This window comes from Colletotrichum scovillei, assembly GCF_011075155.1.
Source record: "Colletotrichum scovillei strain TJNH1 chromosome Unknown Contig00011, whole genome shotgun sequence".
NCBI lineage: Eukaryota > Fungi > Ascomycota > Sordariomycetes > Glomerellales > Glomerellaceae > Colletotrichum > Colletotrichum scovillei.
The window spans coordinates 297736-315155 of NW_023336269.1; the positions used below are offsets into that span (position 1 = coordinate 297736).

General features: G+C 50.7%; 5 protein-coding genes across 5 annotated transcripts; 3 read left to right on the forward strand and 2 right to left on the reverse strand.

Annotated features, from left to right (window-relative positions):
• Positions 1 to 751: 751 nt before the first annotated feature.
• Positions 752 to 4485, forward strand: HER10_EVM0007297 (uncharacterized protein; the record flags this gene model as incomplete). Its single annotated transcript, XM_035476856.1, has 9 exons — positions 752 to 844; positions 3110 to 3142; positions 3205 to 3295; positions 3355 to 3396; positions 3447 to 3601; positions 3655 to 3692; positions 3782 to 3919; positions 3987 to 4406; positions 4458 to 4485. 9 exons carry the CDS (start codon positions 752 to 754, stop codon positions 4483 to 4485), a joined length of 1038 nt encoding a protein of 345 aa, XP_035326975.1.
• Positions 4486 to 5145: 660 nt separating this feature from the next.
• Positions 5146 to 5628, forward strand: HER10_EVM0011092 (uncharacterized protein; the record flags this gene model as incomplete). Its single annotated transcript, XM_035480532.1, has 2 exons — positions 5146 to 5255; positions 5292 to 5628. The coding sequence occupies 2 exons, from the start codon at positions 5146 to 5148 to the stop codon at positions 5626 to 5628; spliced, it is 447 nt and encodes a 148-aa protein (XP_035327279.1).
• Positions 5629 to 6676: 1048 nt separating this feature from the next.
• On the reverse strand, positions 6677 to 7635 carry HER10_EVM0008977 (nucleoside-diphosphate-sugar epimerase). The gene is made up of 2 exons (XM_035478482.1): positions 7278 to 7635; positions 6677 to 7219 (listed from the first exon to the last, which is right to left on the reverse strand). Exons 1-2 carry the CDS (start codon positions 7535 to 7537, stop codon positions 6712 to 6714), a joined length of 768 nt encoding a protein of 255 aa, XP_035327112.1. The 5' UTR covers positions 7538 to 7635; the 3' UTR covers positions 6677 to 6711.
• Positions 7636 to 8545: 910 nt separating this feature from the next.
• HER10_EVM0010917 (fungal specific transcription factor) lies at positions 8546 to 11816 on the reverse strand. Its single transcript, XM_035480361.1, has 3 exons — positions 10755 to 11816; positions 8887 to 10533; positions 8546 to 8825 (listed from the first exon to the last, which is right to left on the reverse strand). Exons 1-3 carry the CDS (start codon positions 11586 to 11588, stop codon positions 8760 to 8762), a joined length of 2547 nt encoding a protein of 848 aa, XP_035327261.1. The 5' UTR covers positions 11589 to 11816; the 3' UTR covers positions 8546 to 8759.
• A 305-nt stretch (positions 11817 to 12121) lies between these two features.
• Positions 12122 to 17135, forward strand: HER10_EVM0001731 (uncharacterized protein). The gene has a single exon (XM_035471469.1). It carries the CDS (start codon positions 12826 to 12828, stop codon positions 16786 to 16788), a length of 3963 nt encoding a protein of 1320 aa, XP_035326555.1. The 5' UTR covers positions 12122 to 12825; the 3' UTR covers positions 16789 to 17135.
• The last annotated feature ends 285 nt before the right edge of the window (positions 17136 to 17420 follow it).

Here is a 17420-nt window from a genome sequence, read left to right on the forward strand (position 1 = left end):
ACACATTCGTGCGATTATCCTAGCTGGCTTTCGCCGATGAGCTGCTTCGAAATACTCCATGCCTCCCAGTTGCTCGTGCTATTTCCTCTTTGTCATGCTCAAAATCCGTCTCCGGCTTGATTGCATGGCGCACACCTAACGTGTCAACTTGCTTGCGCTATCACCTACTAATGAAGCCCGATCGTCCCAACTCTGGGTGTCCGAGTATGGATGAACCATCGAAGGGACCCTCCCGAATCTCCTGCAATGACACCTCCTCTCAGCCTCACCAAGCCACACCCAAGTGAGCCGCGACGTATCATCCATATGTGTCAAATTTTTGGGTAGCACCACGAAGCAAACATCTGCTGCAGCTGGAAATTGTCGGAAATGTCCCCGTGATGTGATCCAACGACATGTCTTCCATGCACGAACAACCATACCATGCATCAGACATCACAACCAACTGCATGAAGTTATCGTACGAGCTCCATTCTTTCTGGGAGGCTCGCTGTGTTACGCGCGTTGCTTCCTTTTTCGCAAATGTCTCCTCGCCGAAAAGAGTATGTTCGCCGGGATCCCGCATAATTGAATCCGGCCAAGCAGAGGGGCAGTGGCAAGCATACAATTTCCTGTATCCGTACTTTGGATGGCATTAAATCACCTGTACTGGCCCTTTAGATTTCTGATTTTTTACATCAACTGCAAAAACCTTACTCCTGGAAAAGCTAGCCCGGCTTTACTCAACGCCTCTCTAGTGTCTTCCGCAACAATGCTTGCGACCGACTCTTCTGCTGTGCCAAGCGCACTGAATATCGCGCCCAGTGTCCAAGCTAACGACGCGGTTGAGCTAGTCGCGGATGAGGTATGCTGGATACCTCCAACTGGGAACAAAGCTAAAAGCCTTAGGTCGCAGATGACAGTTCATCGGAACTTGGAGAGGTGAGTAGATGATCTTCCGAGTCACCACACGCGAATGTGCTCTTGCATCGAGAGAGGAAGTTGACACGAACATTCAGAGCATTACTTCTTCGAGCACAAGCGTCTCGAGCTCAATTCTTGACTACAGACTCGAGAACGGTCGAACTTACCACAAGTATAAGGATGGCAGTGAGTTTTGATTGGATCTGGCTTTTCTCGTCGGCGGATACTGAAGTCCAAAAGAATACAGCTTTCCTAATGATGAGCGAGAACAAGACCGATTGGGTATGTTGCCGCTCATGGGTGGGCGATGGAAATTTTACTAAAACTAACATTTGAACTAGATCTCCAACACAATCTATTCTTATTGACATTTGACAACGCCCTGGGCCTTGCACCGCCAAATGCCAAAGATTCGAAGACAAAAAGGGTGTTCGATATTGGCACGGGGACTGGCATTTGGGCTATCGACTATGGCGAAGATCACGAAGACTCTGAGGTGCTTGGTATCGATCTCTCGCCATCAATGCCCGAATTGTGAGTCTTAACTTTGTACTCCAACAAGATGTCTGAGAACAGCCCCCAGAGCTAAAAGTCCTTTCCGTGACCAGCATTCCACCAAACGTCAAATTCGGGATCGACGACCTGGAAGAAGAATGGACCTATAGTGAACCTTTCGATTACATCCACAGTCGCATGATGAACTCGTCAATCAATGATTGGAAACTTTTCCTCAAGCAAGCCTTCAAGTATGCTCGCCTCCAAATGCCCCACCGTGACCACGAGGCTTTTCCCTCCGCCTGAACCCTAAGTTAACATTCTTGCACGCTTAGACACTAGACTCCCGGCGGATATTTCGAGATCCAGGAACCGGACCTCTTCCCGAAGTCTGATGACAAGACCCTCAAGCCAGACAGTGCCCTAGTAATGTGCCTAAACCTCATGTACGACGCCTCAGTCATGATGGGACGCCCTTACCAGGAGACTCCACCCTTGGTGCGAGTGATGGAAGAGGTCGGTTTTGTAGACGTGGAGATGCATGTCTTCAAGTGGCCTTCAAACTCCTGGCCCAAGGATCCCAAATACAAGGAATTGGGAATCTGGAATAACGAAAATTTCTGCAACGGCTTCGAGGCTTTTACCATGGCCCCTCTCACCAGGGCACACCATTGGACTCAGGAGGAGGTCCACCTGTTTCTCATTGACGTGCGAAAAGATTTGAGAGATCGGCATATTCATGCCTACTGGCCAATGTAAGTCGTCTTTCTCTCTCAGGCATTGCTGTTATCCCGCCTCGAAGCTAACAACGTGAGCTAGCTACTCTGTGTTTGGAAGAAAGCCTGAGGGAGACAAAGTGGAATCAGTCTGAGATTATCAGTCCTAACGAGGCCGTTGATGACGGTGATAGTACCAAATGAAGATTTGACTTTGTCTCAATCTCGGAAACAGTAACCCTAAGAAGATGCACCCGTTCGGATACTCCGCTTCCTAAAGGCGACCCTGCTGGACTGAAACCGGCCGTGCCTATCATCTTGAGCACCTCTCAAACTCAACTACTCTGTAAAATCACCCAATTGTTGCAGCTTGCGGGATCGTGGGTCCTACGGTGAAGCCCAATCTGCATATTGCCATGAACATCAAATCACAGTGCTATCTTCTGCTTTTGTCGTGAGGAGTTATTTTCGTATCATGAAAAGTGATGGAATTACCAACGCACTCACAAACAACTGTGTACTGCATAACTATAACTATACCCTGCATCATGGCACCGTACAAGCTCCACGTCGTACTCTACCTAACCAATGCGTCCAGGGTACGTGCGTTGGTTCCATGTTTACGAACCTTGCATACGCCGTGAATAGTATCTTCGCCGCCAACATGCATACTTGTCTCCAGCCAAGGAGAGGGGTAAAGGGAAATCAATCAGGCCTCTTGAGGACACGTGCTAATCGTATCACTATTGTGATCTCCTCATCCTTAAACCGAAGAAATTCTTAAGGGAACATTGCCATTTTGTTCAGGGTGAAAGACCTCACCTCAACGTTCGACGCCTTTGTTCTTGTTCCGTTTCCGACCATGTCCAGCAACACCACAAGCGCAGCCCCTGCTGCCACGAACCTGGCCACCGTCAAAGGCCCGGGACATATCATCCCACAAGATGTACAGTGAAAGACACAGGATCTCATTTCCAATTGTTGACACGAATTAGGCCCCCGATGACAATGCGTCGGAGCTGAGGGAGGTGAGTTCGAGTCTCGGTGTCCATATCCTATACATCATGGTCAAGCTAATGATCAATAACAGAGCATCGCTTCATCAAGCACGAGTATCACCTCCTCCATTCTTGATTATCGAATCGAAAATGGTCGAACGTACCACAAGTACAAAGATGGCCGTGAGTCTTGACCCAATGGAACATCGGCAATAAGAGCACACCTGACGTCGATGATGCAGAATACCATATTCCCAATGACGCATCAGAATCTGACAGACTGGGTGAGTCCTTCTGTTTCAACTGGCCTGAACTCAGCTGACAGGCAAGCCAGACTTGCAACACAACCTTTTCCTTCTGACCTTGGATAACAAGCTGGGTCTCGCACCGCCGAACGCCCCCGACTCAAAGGTGAACAGGGCCCTTGATGTCGGTACTGGCACTGGAATCTGGGCAGTCGACTTTGGAGAGGAGCACCCTGAGGCTGAAGTATTAAATACTCATAAGTGACTCTCATGGTGCAAAGCTAACGACAACACTAGGTCCTCGGCATCGATCTTTCTCCTTCCATGCCACAGTTGTAAGTACTCGATACAAATGCCAAGTTCAATTAACAACCATACCGGGGACCACGTTTGCCTCTGGGTCCGAATCACTGACACCTTCAAGCATCCCTCCTAATGTCAGGTTCGAGATTGATGACCTAGAGGAGCCTTGGGTCTATTCGCAGCCGTTCGATTACATCCACACACGGGCGATGAACTCCTCAATCACTGATTGGAAGGTCTACATCAAGAAGTGCTTTGAGTAAGAACCCTTTTCGAGAACAGGGCAAACGAAAGTGAAGTTTGGTTGTTGACTCATCCGTTCGCAGCAATCTCAATTCGGGCGGTTTTCTCGAGCTGCAGGAGTACGATGTGTTCGTCAAGTCCGACGACGGTACCCTGAAGCCGGAACATGCTGTCTCTAGATGTGTCGACCTGATTTATGATGCATCCATCAAGTTTGGAAGACCCTACCAGCACATCGAACCGCTCGCAGAGATGATGAGAGAGGTCGGATTCGTTGATGTTGCAATCCAGAGCGACAAATGGCCCTCGAACGCATGGGCTAGGGATCCCAAGTATAAGGAATTGGGCATGTGGAACCACGAGAATATGTCTTCTGGTGTTGAGGGCTTCACCATGGCCGCTTTTACTCGCATACACAACTGGACGAAAGAAGAAGTGCAGGCCTTCCTGGTTGATGTCCGGAAGGACCTGAAAGACAGGTCTATTCATGGGTACTGGACAGTGTTAGTAATAAGGTGGTCCTGTAATTGGTACTGGCTAACATCTAATGACAGTTACAATATTCACGGAAGAAAGCCTTAGGTATAAAGGGAATGTAGACAACATTGAGGGAGCAGATGATCTGCCGAATGAGAGTGATGTCACTTGATCGGGGGATATCTTGCGTACATGTACCTTAGCTAAGTGAGTAAGTATGAAATGGCTTGCTAAGAAAATAATGGTGAGACGAATTAATTCACCTTCGCATTCTGCACAGTTGAAGCATTCGATCCTTGTCCCCTGCCCCGGCCGTTCTCATTGGTTATTGAGTGATGCTGCATTTTCACCTGACCACAACGCTCTGGTGTTCCAGGTGTTCGTAGATAGACGAGCCGTGGGCGGGAGGGAAGCTTGTCCTACATTGTGGTATCAAGGTGCTTCCTTGAGTGAGAGAGAGACGGGTCCTGAGGATGTCCAGGAGCCACCTTAGTTTGGCAACAACGGTAATCGTGAAGCTTAAATGTCTCCTTCCGGAGAAAGGCCAGGAATTGTAGAATAAATACCTCTCACGCTCCCACCTAAAGACTAGCTTTTGCCTGGCTGTATGCATTCTCCTAGGGGATGCACCCACGATTCTGTTCTAACCCACTTGAGAAAAACAACACCACGCTTTCTCGCCATACACACTAAATCCTGTCATCAGGCCTCATCGCAACCGAAATACACATCAGAACAGAATCATCAATTACACCAAACGTCAATATGTACATTCCGGAGGGACGTGTTGACTACTTCTTCGCCATCCACGACGTCAGCATCTCCGACTCCAAACTCAAGGCCATGGAAGATATGCACGGCGACCCCTGGGATATGTCTCTCCCTCAAGCACTCTTCTTGATATTTCTCAGCTTCGTCTTCTTCGGAAGCATAGCGCTCGGAACTAATATGCTCGTGGCCTACCTTGACGCCCGGTACAATCCACCACAATACTACTACGGAGACAACCTACGAACGGTGCCCAACCTGCGCAGCTTTAGGGACCAGTCAGAGCCGCTCCCTCGATATGAGCGCGAGGACCCTACTGCGAGACCGCTTCTTGCTTTCGAAGGCAACACCCCGCCTCCCGCCTACGGTACCGTCTTCCATATTCCCGCGCCATATGAGGACGAAGAAGGCGACGAGGACGATTCAGCAGGATCGTCACGGGTTGCACCAGACAGCAGCTATATTGCTTACATGGTGTAATGCATACTACATCTCCTTACGGCTTACTACTACACGGGCCGACCAAGCGATGCAGCTAGAGAGAGCGTATTCGCTAGCAACACACGCCTTCAAGCTGCCAACCATATGTCTTAGATTGGTTCGGATGATGGACATCGCTTTGATACTCCGAGTCAACATGTACGTGGGAGCTCCTACGTCAAGGACAACAAGACGGGGTCCGGGGATAGGCATAAGGAGAAAGGCTTGCTGGGATGATATCATGAGAAACGGCAGAAAGGTTACAACGACCAGGAGAGATCCAGACTAGAGGTCTTGAGGATTTCGTATTGCGGCGTTCGGGCGTCTTCCCCTCTAGCATTCGTTGGATATGGGAAGGGGCACTGGGGGTGTTGGCAATATGCCGAAGTGAGAGTTCAGCTCCAGATAGCTTGCATGGCGACAACGACACATAAAGTAGCTCGCATTCACTTCATATTGCCTGATCATCCATTGCCGTTTATCTTACTATCGAGTGATGTTCTTTTGCGAAGGTTGCCGTGCCGTATCAACGAAATACATTCTCAACATGAGTTCCATGCCTTCGTGTTAGTCCGCTCTTTCTCGGCCTCGAAAGAGATTATCCGGCCACAGCCACGTCAAAGCAACGCTGCTATCGCTCACGAACATGCATAAATAACCATCAGCCAAAAACAAACGAACCTTGACACAAAATATCAAGAATTGGCAAGACGGAAGGGCTCAATCGGGATTCGAACCCGAGACCTCGCCCAATTTCACGCTGTGCGCAAGGATTGGTAAACCCGAAGGGCGAATCATACCACTAGACCATTGAGCCAGGGGATCCCTGCGGGATCCAATGAGTGGTTTCGGCTGGCGACTTGGCCCCAGATTGTGCTTTATATAGGTTCAGAGCTTTGCAATGCAACAAGCTGATTGTCGATGTCTAAAGATGCGAGCGCAAACCAGTGTAAACCCTGAACATTTTAACATCCGGTATGGTGAACCATGATTTGACTGCCAATGAAACGCAATACTACAAAAAAAAAAAAAAAAAAGCTACTTTACACGTCCGCGCTGGGATTCATGTCTCATGGGGTATCTTCACTGCAAACCAGCCAACCTCCTGAAGCCAACATTCTCCACGACCCTCAATCCGCCGTTAAGCGTAATAATCCCCTTCCCGCCAGCAGCAAGTCCGTCGTCCATCTTGCCCATCGCCATTTCACTCATGAATTTGCCCAAAATCTCTGTCGGGCTGACAAAAGACGGCATAGTTGTTCGAACCACGGGGCCGAGGAACATATTCATGGCGTTGTACAGCGCGCCGGCGTTGGGCGCATAGGTCTCGACGGCCTTGTGGCCGGCCTTGTCTACGAAGGCAGGGCGGACAGATTCGGCGCGCAGACGCGGGTTCGCGGCGCGCATCTCGGAGAGGAGGGTCTCGGTCTCGCCCTTGACTCGGGCGAAGATGGCGCTGAAGCGGCCCGGCGTCTGCGTTGCGCCCTCGCCTGAGACGTAGATGAAGCGGAAGGGTTCGTTGTCCGGCGGTAGGTTGGCGAAAGCCTTTGCTGCTTCCAAAGTGTAGTCCTTTGTGATTTTGACATAATCCCTGTGGCCGTGTAAGCGCTTCTCATATTTGTTGGGGTGGTTGGAGGGGTTGTGCTTACTCTTTGCTGACCTTGTTCTGGCTGATGCCCAGTGCCCACACAGCGCCGTTTGCGCCCTTGAGCTTGTCGAGTACGTCTGCGTCGTACTTTTCAAAGTCCTTGTGGATGATGACATTGATCCGAGGATCTTTGGCGGCTTCGGCCATGGGGATCGGGCTTCTGCTGAGGACTGAGATCTTTGTGATGTCCTTCATCTTGATCATGGCATCGAGAACGCCTGAGCCTACAAGGCCAGTGGCTCCAGTGAGGATGAGATGCATCGTGTTAGTGGTGTCGGTTGAGTCGTGTTTCTAGAGATGACAACAACGTCAGTGCGGAAATGTTAACTTCTGCTACAGTGCCCTGGATACAAAAAGTGAATAAGATGAGAGAGTAATCATCTACATCTCAGTCAGGTCAGCAGCGATTTGGCCGTCTTTTCAATCTCAGCCGTCTAAGACGGAGCGGGCGGTGCGGCCGCGTCCTGCGGACATTGAATCCACCCTGGCGCCAGAGCAGACGAATTACAGAGTCATCTGCCGGCGGAAGACGTCCCGGAGTTAGCGCTATCGCCATCTCACGGCGCCTGAATTACGTGCGCGGCTGCTTCTGGAATCTGCACCAAGGCAGTAAGACCTCAAAAGGACCAAGTCCGAAGCTTACGGGTCTATGAAGGGACTTCTGTTTGTCTGACGGGATATTGTTGCACCGCACAGTTGTTAACTCCATTAAGTCATATCTACAAATTCCTCGACCGGTGTGAGGCATTCATCCGATCCTGATGCTGGCCGGTTACGTCTCAAAACTTACATCCAAGTTTCCCTTAGTACCTACCTAAAGAGGAGAGCCATCAGCAAGCAGCCACTGCGCCGCTAAGGCCCCAGGTTGCTACATGCTGTCGCAATCACACTGAACTGCAGCTAAAGTAGGCAAGGCACTTCAGAGCATTAGAGTACAATGCAGCAGGATTCCGCTGTTATTCCCGCCAAACGCCGAAATTACAGAATCTCCGCAGCGAAAATCTCACTCATAGCCATGCTAAGCCAGCGGGTTTTTCATCTTTCGTAGGGGACTTCGTTGTTCTTCCGCCTGCTTGCATGTGGGCTTCTTTCTTTTTCCTTCTCAGTCCTATGTTCAATCATTCAATAAGGAAAACTCATCATCACACTTGGTCAGTTTCAATGGTCTACCAGCTTCTCGCCAATGTGATGGATCCCTCTATCTATTAATCTTTCGTGTATTTGGTTCTCATATCGCTCTTTAAACCTGTCCTGTTTGTCAACAAAAAGGGGCGATTTCCCGCAAATAGATTTCGTCGCTGGTGCGTAGTCTGATCAAGCACGTGGTCTATGATTGAGCTGAGAGAATTTATTTCCGCCACTCGGTTTAGTGCAGAAAGACGCAATGTTACATTAAATTGTACAATGATTTTCGCGCAAACACAAATATAGATGAGCGTGTCGTGGTTCCACAGGCAGCATTACTAACAGACAGAGTGCTACTTCATGAGAACATCTCAGGCATAGCGTTGAAGTTCATAATGTTGCTGAATCCGAACCCATTATTGTCCTGAAAACACGTTAGAGCGCGACTTCAAAACAGTTTAGGGCTAGCGGGGAAGAAGACTTACCACGGATGTTGCCCAGTCCCAATCCCCAAGCATGTCAATCCCGGCATCAAAGTCCATGTCCAAATCGTGGACATCGGGCATATTCACTCCTTCCTCAATAACGTCGCCCCCTGCCAACTCCGTAAGCAACTCGTGGCACTCCTTAACCCGCTCTTTACACGCCTCTTCAAAAAATTCCTCAATCTTGTCGTCGCTCACACCCTTCTCCAAGCCGTGAATATGAGCAATGAGCAGCACACTTAGCGCGTGGCCCTTGATGTTCGTCTCCCCAGATTGGATCCGATCTCTCGACCACTGATAGACAGCTTCAAGGATGCCGCGCAGCTGATCTTCAGAGCCGCTGTAGATCATAGAGTGGCCGTTCCTCACTTCCTCCTCTTTGATGTTGATAAGCTCCAGCCCAAGCGTCATGACGCTCTGGAAGGGAACGGACCGGTAGAAACCGGCACCATTGATCGTCAACCGGTGAAAGTCCACTTCAGACGGGCCCGCAGGCTTCACTGTGGCGCCAGTGCCCGATTTATCAGGTGCCAAGAATGCGACCTCGCATAGCCGCAACGCTGTGTCAACGACCATCTTACGAGAGAAGTAGTACACAGGATTCCGCAGCGCCAGTGGGGCGATCTGGTGGTGGAGGGCGAAGAAGAGCCGGTATGTCAGGAACTGGACGTAGCGCAGCTGGAAGGAAGTGACGGCCGGATGTGCCTTGAGCTGCTGCATCATCCTCTGAAGCGATTTGCTGAGTTCGTTGCTATGTCGAAGGGTCTCTTCGTAGACTGTATCGGAACGGAACTCATTTACGCGCTTTGCTACAGCAAGACGAGCTGCGAATGTTCCAAATACAACCAGGGAAACTGTCATCTGTGTGTGTGTACCCGGATCCCTGGGCACGGGAAAGGCGGACTCGCCGTCTTCGACGAGTTGCTCGTCATCTAGGTTTGCCGGTAATTCCGTGTCAAAGTCGTCTAGTGAAATGAGAGGCGGGCCGCCAGAATCGATGCTCGTCTGCAAGGTGATCTCCAAGATCGTGACCCATAGCCTCCGGCGCATCTCAGCGCGGTATGGAGACATCTTGATGATTGACTTGGGGTCGCGATGCAGTCCCATGTACATGGCCGTTCTGATGAGGGCACCAGCACCGATCCAGGTGAGATCGCAGCCGATGTTGGCTGTATGTCGGAGGTAGTGCATCAAGCACCGGATCTGCAGCCCGGGGATAGTCATCTTGGACTTTTCACAAGGCGTAATAAGCCAAAACATGGCCTCCCAGAACCACTGGATGGCTAGGTTTCTTAGAGTGAAGCGCTCGTCATGCATGGTGGCGCCGATGCCCATGCAAAGCTGCATGGTGATGATGAAGGAGTCGCTTGCCTCGGATGGGTTCAGCCAGTACTTTTCGTAGTCCGCTTTAAAGGTCGGGATGTGGATGATGCGGTGGATGGACTCAAACGTTCGGAGGTAGTTTCCGATTAGAACATCTGCCAGTTCTCGAGGAGGCATACTCTTGCCAGTTGAAATTGTGCTGAAAGAGGGAGTCCGGCGGGCTTTGATTATGCGGCCTAGCTTCTTGCATTTTTCTAGGTCGACGTAGAGTTGAGATGAACGACGGTTCTCAAACTTTCTTGCAAAGTTGACTAGTCGGTACAACTGGAGGAAGTGTCAGTGTCCCACTATCTAGTATTTTGATTAAATGTGACAATGGGAGCGTATGGTTCCGCAATCTGGACTAAAGGCAGGCACCACAGCTAGATGATAGCAGGACAGAAAAGAAAGGACAAAAGAGCCGGATGCCGGTGGCCTCTAGGGAAAGGAGAGGGAATTGAAACCGTTGAATAATGATAGATTAGAACGAGAAGACTATGACTAACCATATCAGCCGCGTTCATCCAATGACTCTGGCCAAAATAGCGAGTCTTGCTGACACAGCCCCGGCTATATCTCAACCCTTCCCGGAGGCCAGGTGTAGGTTGAGTTACATCATCTTCACGAGCCCCGTACTTCACAGTAAGATCCGATAGCTGCTGCTCGAGCTGCTTCACCCTGTCAACCAGAGAATTCACCGTCGACGAGGAACCGGGGCAGCTTCCGGGCGTCGAGACAGTCTCCGCTCTCACACTGACGGCGGCCGAAGTACGTGTAGGGTTCACTGGCCGCCAGGTCCCAAAGTCCGCTGGGCCGGTATGTTCACCGGGACTAGTTGAGTCGAAGAGGGGGTGCCCATCTAGCGTCCTCGGATCGTGAGTAGAGGGAGATGCTTCTGACAAGGGCCGAGAAGTCGGGATGATAGGCTCAGGAAACCCGAGACCTGACTCGCCGGCTTTGGTGGAACCATGAACGGGGTCTTTGAAATTCTCTTGTCGTGTCCGGGTAGTTATGGGTGTGTTTACACTGACGGAGGAAGAGGAAGTGACCGGTTGTCTCGCCCGCAGGGATGATGACACCGGGAGGATAGGGTCCGGCAGGCGAAGGGCAGTGTGGAGAGAACCGTCATTACCTTCAGCCCCATGTTTGGGACTCTCCCTGGATTTCGGCTTTGTTTGTGAGGTGTAGGTGCAGAGTGAGTGCTTCGAGCGGACGCAGGTGCTGCAGGGGAGGTTCCTATCGCAGCGGACTTTCCGACGGCGGCATTGTTCGCAGGCCAGAGCAGGCCTACGCCGCTTCTTCGGCGCCGAGAACTGATCTGGGCTTCTCAAAGAATCCATTTGGGGAGTACTACAAGTTTCTGGTTGGAGAATTGGGAAATGGGGGGAGGATGCGAACGTGGGACGCGGGCTGGGCGAGCTTGGTGGGATGCTCGGCTTTTTGAACTGAGTCCGAATCTCACCAAGTAGATTAGGCCCAGTTTATCGGAAGCTGTTGCCTGAGCCGGGATTCGACGGGTTCATGGTACTACTGGCAAGTTTGTAAGAGATCTTATCAGACGATCAGATAATTGTGAGTTGTGAAGAGGAAGGAGGACGATAAATTTGATGGCGAAGGGAGTAAGACGGAGCTTATCCCCGACATGTCGTCGGGATTCCTGCGCTTTTGGACTGCTCCGCCCGCCATACACCGAGACTCCTAGCATTTTGATTGGTTCAATCCTCGGGCTGGCAGATCACCGAACTGCGAACGGAAATGCCGACTGATGTGGAAGCTCGGCAAATATGGGGTTGCTCCAACCAATGCTTCAACGAGGTTCCGAGAGATGTGAAGTTCTGGCAAGATGTCATGCAGTAATTATGCTACTTGAAAGCGCCACCCACTCGAACGTCATTACGTGACACGTCACACCTGCATGTCCATTGCGCTGCCAGCCAGAGCCTTGCGGATATAAAGTGAGATATCGCGAAAGTTTGCTCGTTCATCTTTACTTGAGCTACCAAGCCTAGGCTGCTGAACTGCCGAATCCCAGCCCCTAGCTACAACGACAATCAGACTTTGACCATTCGAAGCTTCAGGAAATTTTTTGAAGATAGCCTAGTCTTCAACAATGTTTCCACAGAAACTTTTGAACCAAATGCGACTTCCTTGCGTGTGATTCTGTGAATCTCACCTACGGTCGCCACCTGGGGAATGGCGCTGAGCCTGCAGCAATGAGCAGACAGAAGCAGAAAATTGGCTAATCATAAGGTCTCGGATTGATGCAGGCGCAACGCCATAGGTCTACCGTACATGTCGGTGGCCTCCTCAAAGCCAACTCGTGGAACGTCAGTTTGATAGTGTTGATGTACATGTAAGTCTTATTCTCCAACTCGAGCCCCTGCTAATAACCACCAGAGAGGAAAGATACATTTACTTCTTATTTGACTAATTCGCCAAGATGCACTTTTGGCCTTTATCAGAGGTTGAAATCTCGCAGCCTGCTCCAAGAAATTCTGGCATTTTCCACTTCTTCTTTGTCTCCCTCTGACTTTTGTGATCATCTTTTCAACTGCACATTGTCAGCGTTCAGGCAAGATGGGTCACACTTCAAACGACCTGGTTCTTTCTCAGCCCATCTCTCAACCTGCTCTTGATCAAGATGTCCAGCTCGGTATGATGTACGATGCGCGGACGTCACAGTTCTTCAGTGGTATTTCTCTCTGGGATAACAGTACCGTCAATCCCACTGCGGAGATCGACACCAAGCAACTCCAGGGGGCTGAGTTCCACTTCTCGGAATCACTTGAGGAGTCACGCAAGAATAGCTCGTTGGGGCTTGAGGGCTCGCTGGGCCTCGATCTTCAGCTGGTCACCGCAACGGGCGCAGCCAGGTACCTTGGTGACAAGAAATCAAGCACCCATGAGGCACGCATTGATGTATCGTGCTCTGTGGTGCGTCGCACGCGTCGCATTCCCCAGGAGACCTTGGCCGCTATGAAGTACGAACAATACCTCGACAGTGACCGTTTCACACACTTCGTCTCCGAGGTGGTTGAAGGCGGCAGCGCTACCCTCAGCTATGTTCAGTCCTGCTCCACTGCCGACGAGGCCAGGAAGGTCACGAGCGAGCTCAGAGCTGGCGTTGCGAATATTCCCGTCAATGGGTCTGCCACGGTGGACTTCTCAAAACAGATGGACGAGAAGTTCGAAAACGTCAGGATCTCATACAGTGGCGCCATCGCCGAAAGTGTATCTAACCTTGACGATGCCCGACGCGTTACAGCAGAAATGCCCGAGAAGCTAGCGCAACAGATGAACACTCTCTCTTACAAGCTCTTACCACTCTCTACTATCAACAGCAAGGTGAAGTGCCTCATACGGGCTCTTGACTCTCAATTGGTCAACAAGACAGCAAAGACGCTCCATGCTGGATTGACAATCACCCTTAAGCTGCAAGACCTCGCTCAGCTCGAGGTATTCCGAAAACACTTCCTTGCCATTGGACGCCAGATATCCAATTTTCAAGCCATATTCGCCGATGCTCAAACCAGCTTCACGAACGATGCACGTCAATTGCTGCCTGAGTTGCGGGATGTTAGGACTGATAAGAATGAGAAGATCTCTGAGCTTCAAACAACCGTCACTCTCTTTGAGCAGCGCATCGCCATAGCTGAGAAATTTATCAAGCGAAAGGAGAATGAAGCTTTTGTTCTGAATGGGACTGTCGCGGCGCTTGTTGAGGACAAATTTGTCAACCACCTCGGCGCCGCCGGCGGACTGCAACACCAGTCGATGGTCGACGTACAGAGACCGAGGCTATTTTTGTCCTTGAGCGATCGTTTCGTCGGGGCCAAGACCCACCCACTACAAGAGGCCCTTTTGAAGGCACCTGGTGATACAGGAGACCGCGTCGGCACATCGGACGACGACTCTGACGATGACGTAGAAGAAGAATGGTTCGAAAACGAACAAATTGTCTCCAACGTCAGGCAGTCTTGCGCGACTCTTCGTCAACAACGGCTGCTATCAGGAGGTGCCGTCGAGTTCGGGATCGCTTTCATACAGAGAGCTTACCGTCCCGGAACCGAGGAAGGGAAAAGGGTGAAGACCAGCATGGGAGACATTCTCTTGGACAGCCCGAACAGCCCCACCAAGCATCTCATCGTCACAGGTCTGCTCCCCAAGGCACCTGCCAGCCCTCAACTCACAGTGCTCGGTCAGAGCATCACCGTCTCTTGGGATCGAGAGCCAGAAGAGCGAGAAGAGCGAGAAAGATCGGCCTTCCCAATCACGGGCTTCATCTTGCAATACCGCCGTCAGAAGAATACTCAGAAAGACGGAGCTTTCCCCCGGGCAGGCGAGAACGAGAAAGTGACGGAAGCGAAGTTCTCCGCTTCCACAAGTACAGTACTACTTGAGGATTTGCCGGATGACTGCGACCATAGTATAGCCATCAGCGTCGAGACACTCATCGGTCCTTCGGAATGGAGCATACCTGCTGTAGGCCGCACAGCCAAGTTGCCGTCCGTGGCTTCGGAGATGGTTGCGTTCTTCGCCAAGAATAGGGCTTCACTATCTCAGGGAACACCCGGCTCTATGTTGACACCATGGGGTCTTGACCAGTCTGGTCGCAAAGCAACTCTATTCCTGGGGCTCGAGGAAGTGGCTTCGCGGACGACCTCAGACCGGAGATTTGGAGGCGAAGTTGTTGTCCGCATCATGGATGTCGCGCCTCAATTCAAGCCCGAGATACAAGCATCCGATATCACTGATATGGATAACACTTTGGTGGTCGTTTTTGCTGGTACTAGCGGTCACGGAAAGAGCACCCAGATCAATGCATTTATCTCGTTTCTCTTCGGTGGTGTGATAGACGATGAGGCACGCGTACTGGTTGTCGATGATCGTGGTGCCAATCAGGCCGAATCGGTGACACAGATTGTCAACTGTTACAGGATTCGACCACTCAATCCTCTATTCTATGGCAGAACGATTCTCGTTGTCGATACTCCTGGCTACGGTGACACCAGAGGGGTGGCGCGCGACGCATTTGTGACCGCCGCCATGTCAGAATTCTTCAAAACGGTCACACATGTCAACGCCATCATCTTCACTTGCCGCGCCAACGAGACACGCACCACAATCCTCGAGCCCGTGGCGACGTATGTGTTTTCTCTCTTCGCTAAAGACGTCAAATCGTGTCTCAGAACCATCTACACCTTTAGTGACGCCGGTGAGCCCCTCGCTCGCGCGACCTTGAGAAAGCTGGAATGGCCCATCGAGAATGGAGAGATTTCCGTCAATAACAGTGCATTCAGCATCAATCCAACAGGCGTCCAGAGTGATGCCTTCCGTGACGGCTGGATCCAGTGCGTCAGAGGACAATTCCAGGTCATGCAAATGCTCCATTCCATGACGCCAATTCCTACGATCAACAGCGCCCAGGTGACGAAAGATCGAATCCTACTGGAGCAAAAGTGTCAACTTGCAGAAAAGAAAATCCTTCGCACGGCAACTGAGGCCCAGAACTTGATTGCAAATATGGGAGCACTCGCTAAAGCCGTTGGTGCTGCTCCCGGCCAGAAAGTCAAGATCACACATGACGTGGCGGTGCAGAAAGACCTTCCCGCAGGCCTAGCCACCACTTTGTGCCTTGAGTGCAACTTCACCTGCCACGAAGTATGCCGCCTACGCGATGACGGATCGAAGTACTTCTGTGCTGCCATGAACTATGGCAATTGTACTGTTTGCAAGCAACATTGCAGCTGGAGAAAACACAAAAACAGTCGATACATGATTGTCATTGAGGAGCGCAGTCAGTGGCTTATGCCGGAGGAACTCATCAAACGCTGGAACTCAAACAACAATTCCCTTGAGGGAGCCCTTCTCAAGGCCATAGAAATCTACCTTAAACTCCAAACAGAGTTGCGGGATGATCTCATCGAATTAGCCGATTTGAGTGAGCAGCTCACGAAGAGAGCAATGTTCAACAGGGGGTTAGGCCTCATCAAATACGTCGAGAGGTTAATTAGCGTTGCAGAAGCACGCGGTGCACCAAAGGAGCAGCTAGAACAGCTCGCAACGGCTAAGAATACCTTGATTCTTGCGGCAGAAATTCACAGGCGGGGAGAGGGCGCGACACGGGACTCCAGCATCTTGCTCGATGTCATGGGTGCTGTTCAAAAGGAGATGAAGAGGCGGATGATGCTATCTCCGAACAAACGGGCGAAGGAGGAGGAAATGCCCTGCAACCTGTACAACGATCTCTGCGACAAACTGCCAGCTGAAATCAAGAACAAAGCCCCGAAGCCTTTGAGAACGCCAGGCAACTTCTCGCGAGGGGCCTTGTATCCGGCGAATTTGCAAGCAATTGTCACTCTGGTTCAACTCGTACTCAAGGACGGTGGGGTTGTGGCTGCACTTGCCAGTCCAGACTACCGCACAGCTGAGTCTGAGGGGGTCAACTCGACGTCGGAAGTGAGAGGGACAAGCAACGAGGTTGGTCATAGAATCGATAAGCGCGCTTTCCTCTCAGCCTTCCTGCCGAGATGTATGTAGGGGAAGCTCGAAAGACGAAAAGACGAGGCTCTAGTCATGTCGTCCTTGGCGGCTTGCTCTGGGCATGAGAACCAATGACGTTTTTCTTTGCTACGGACAAGAAAAAGATTGTAATTCGGGAAAGCTACGGGTTATTCTCTTAAGCTGGTAAGTTGCGCGATTTCCTTTTGGTTTTCTGGTTGATACTACCTTCTGTCTTTCATTTCCTATCTGGTGGAGGACGGAATAAATACGTGGACATGTGACAATCATGAAGTGGAAGTACCGAATAAACACTTGGGTTTTGTTTCTCATATCAAGCCGTACCATCTTTAGAACCTATATCAAATCCACTCGTTCTGTTCAGGCCAGCGTTCAAGAAAATGAGACATCATTTCCTCATTTTTTGGCACTCCACGGGACATCGCTTCAATGCCGGCTTGAAAGTCTGGCCACATAGGTGGAGGTTAAGTAAAGGCTCACTCGCTGATGCTGATAATGATGATGCTCTGTAAAACTCAACGAAGTTCCTATCTCCATACCTAAACCTCCAAGAGAAGTAAGGTCTTTGATAAGATAATGTACAAAAATTCCATCGTCGTATTTTCTAAAACAGGTAGGGGCATTTTTGAAGCATTAGGACCGGGAGCTTG

Coding starts and splice junctions, on each gene's coding strand:
- HER10_EVM0010917 (XM_035480361.1), bottom strand. CDS start 11,588: ATGGATTCTTTGAGAAGCCCAGATCAGTTCTCGGCGCCGAAGAAGCGG. Junction 10,534..10,754: donor GGATGAACGCGGCTGATATG/GTTAGTCATAGT, acceptor CACTTCCTCCAG/TTGTACCGACTAGTCAACTT. Junction 8,826..8,886: donor GGGACTGGGCAACATCCGTG/GTAAGTCTTCTT, acceptor ACGTGTTTTCAG/GACAATAATGGGTTCGGATT.
- HER10_EVM0008977 (XM_035478482.1), bottom strand. CDS start 7,537: ATGCATCTCATCCTCACTGGAGCCACTGGCCTTGTAGGCTCAGGCGTT. Junction 7,220..7,277: donor CAGAACAAGGTCAGCAAAGA/GTAAGCACAACC, acceptor ACACGGCCACAG/GGATTATGTCAAAATCACAA.
- HER10_EVM0001731 (XM_035471469.1), top strand. CDS start 12,826: ATGGGTCACACTTCAAACGACCTGGTTCTTTCTCAGCCCATCTCTCAA.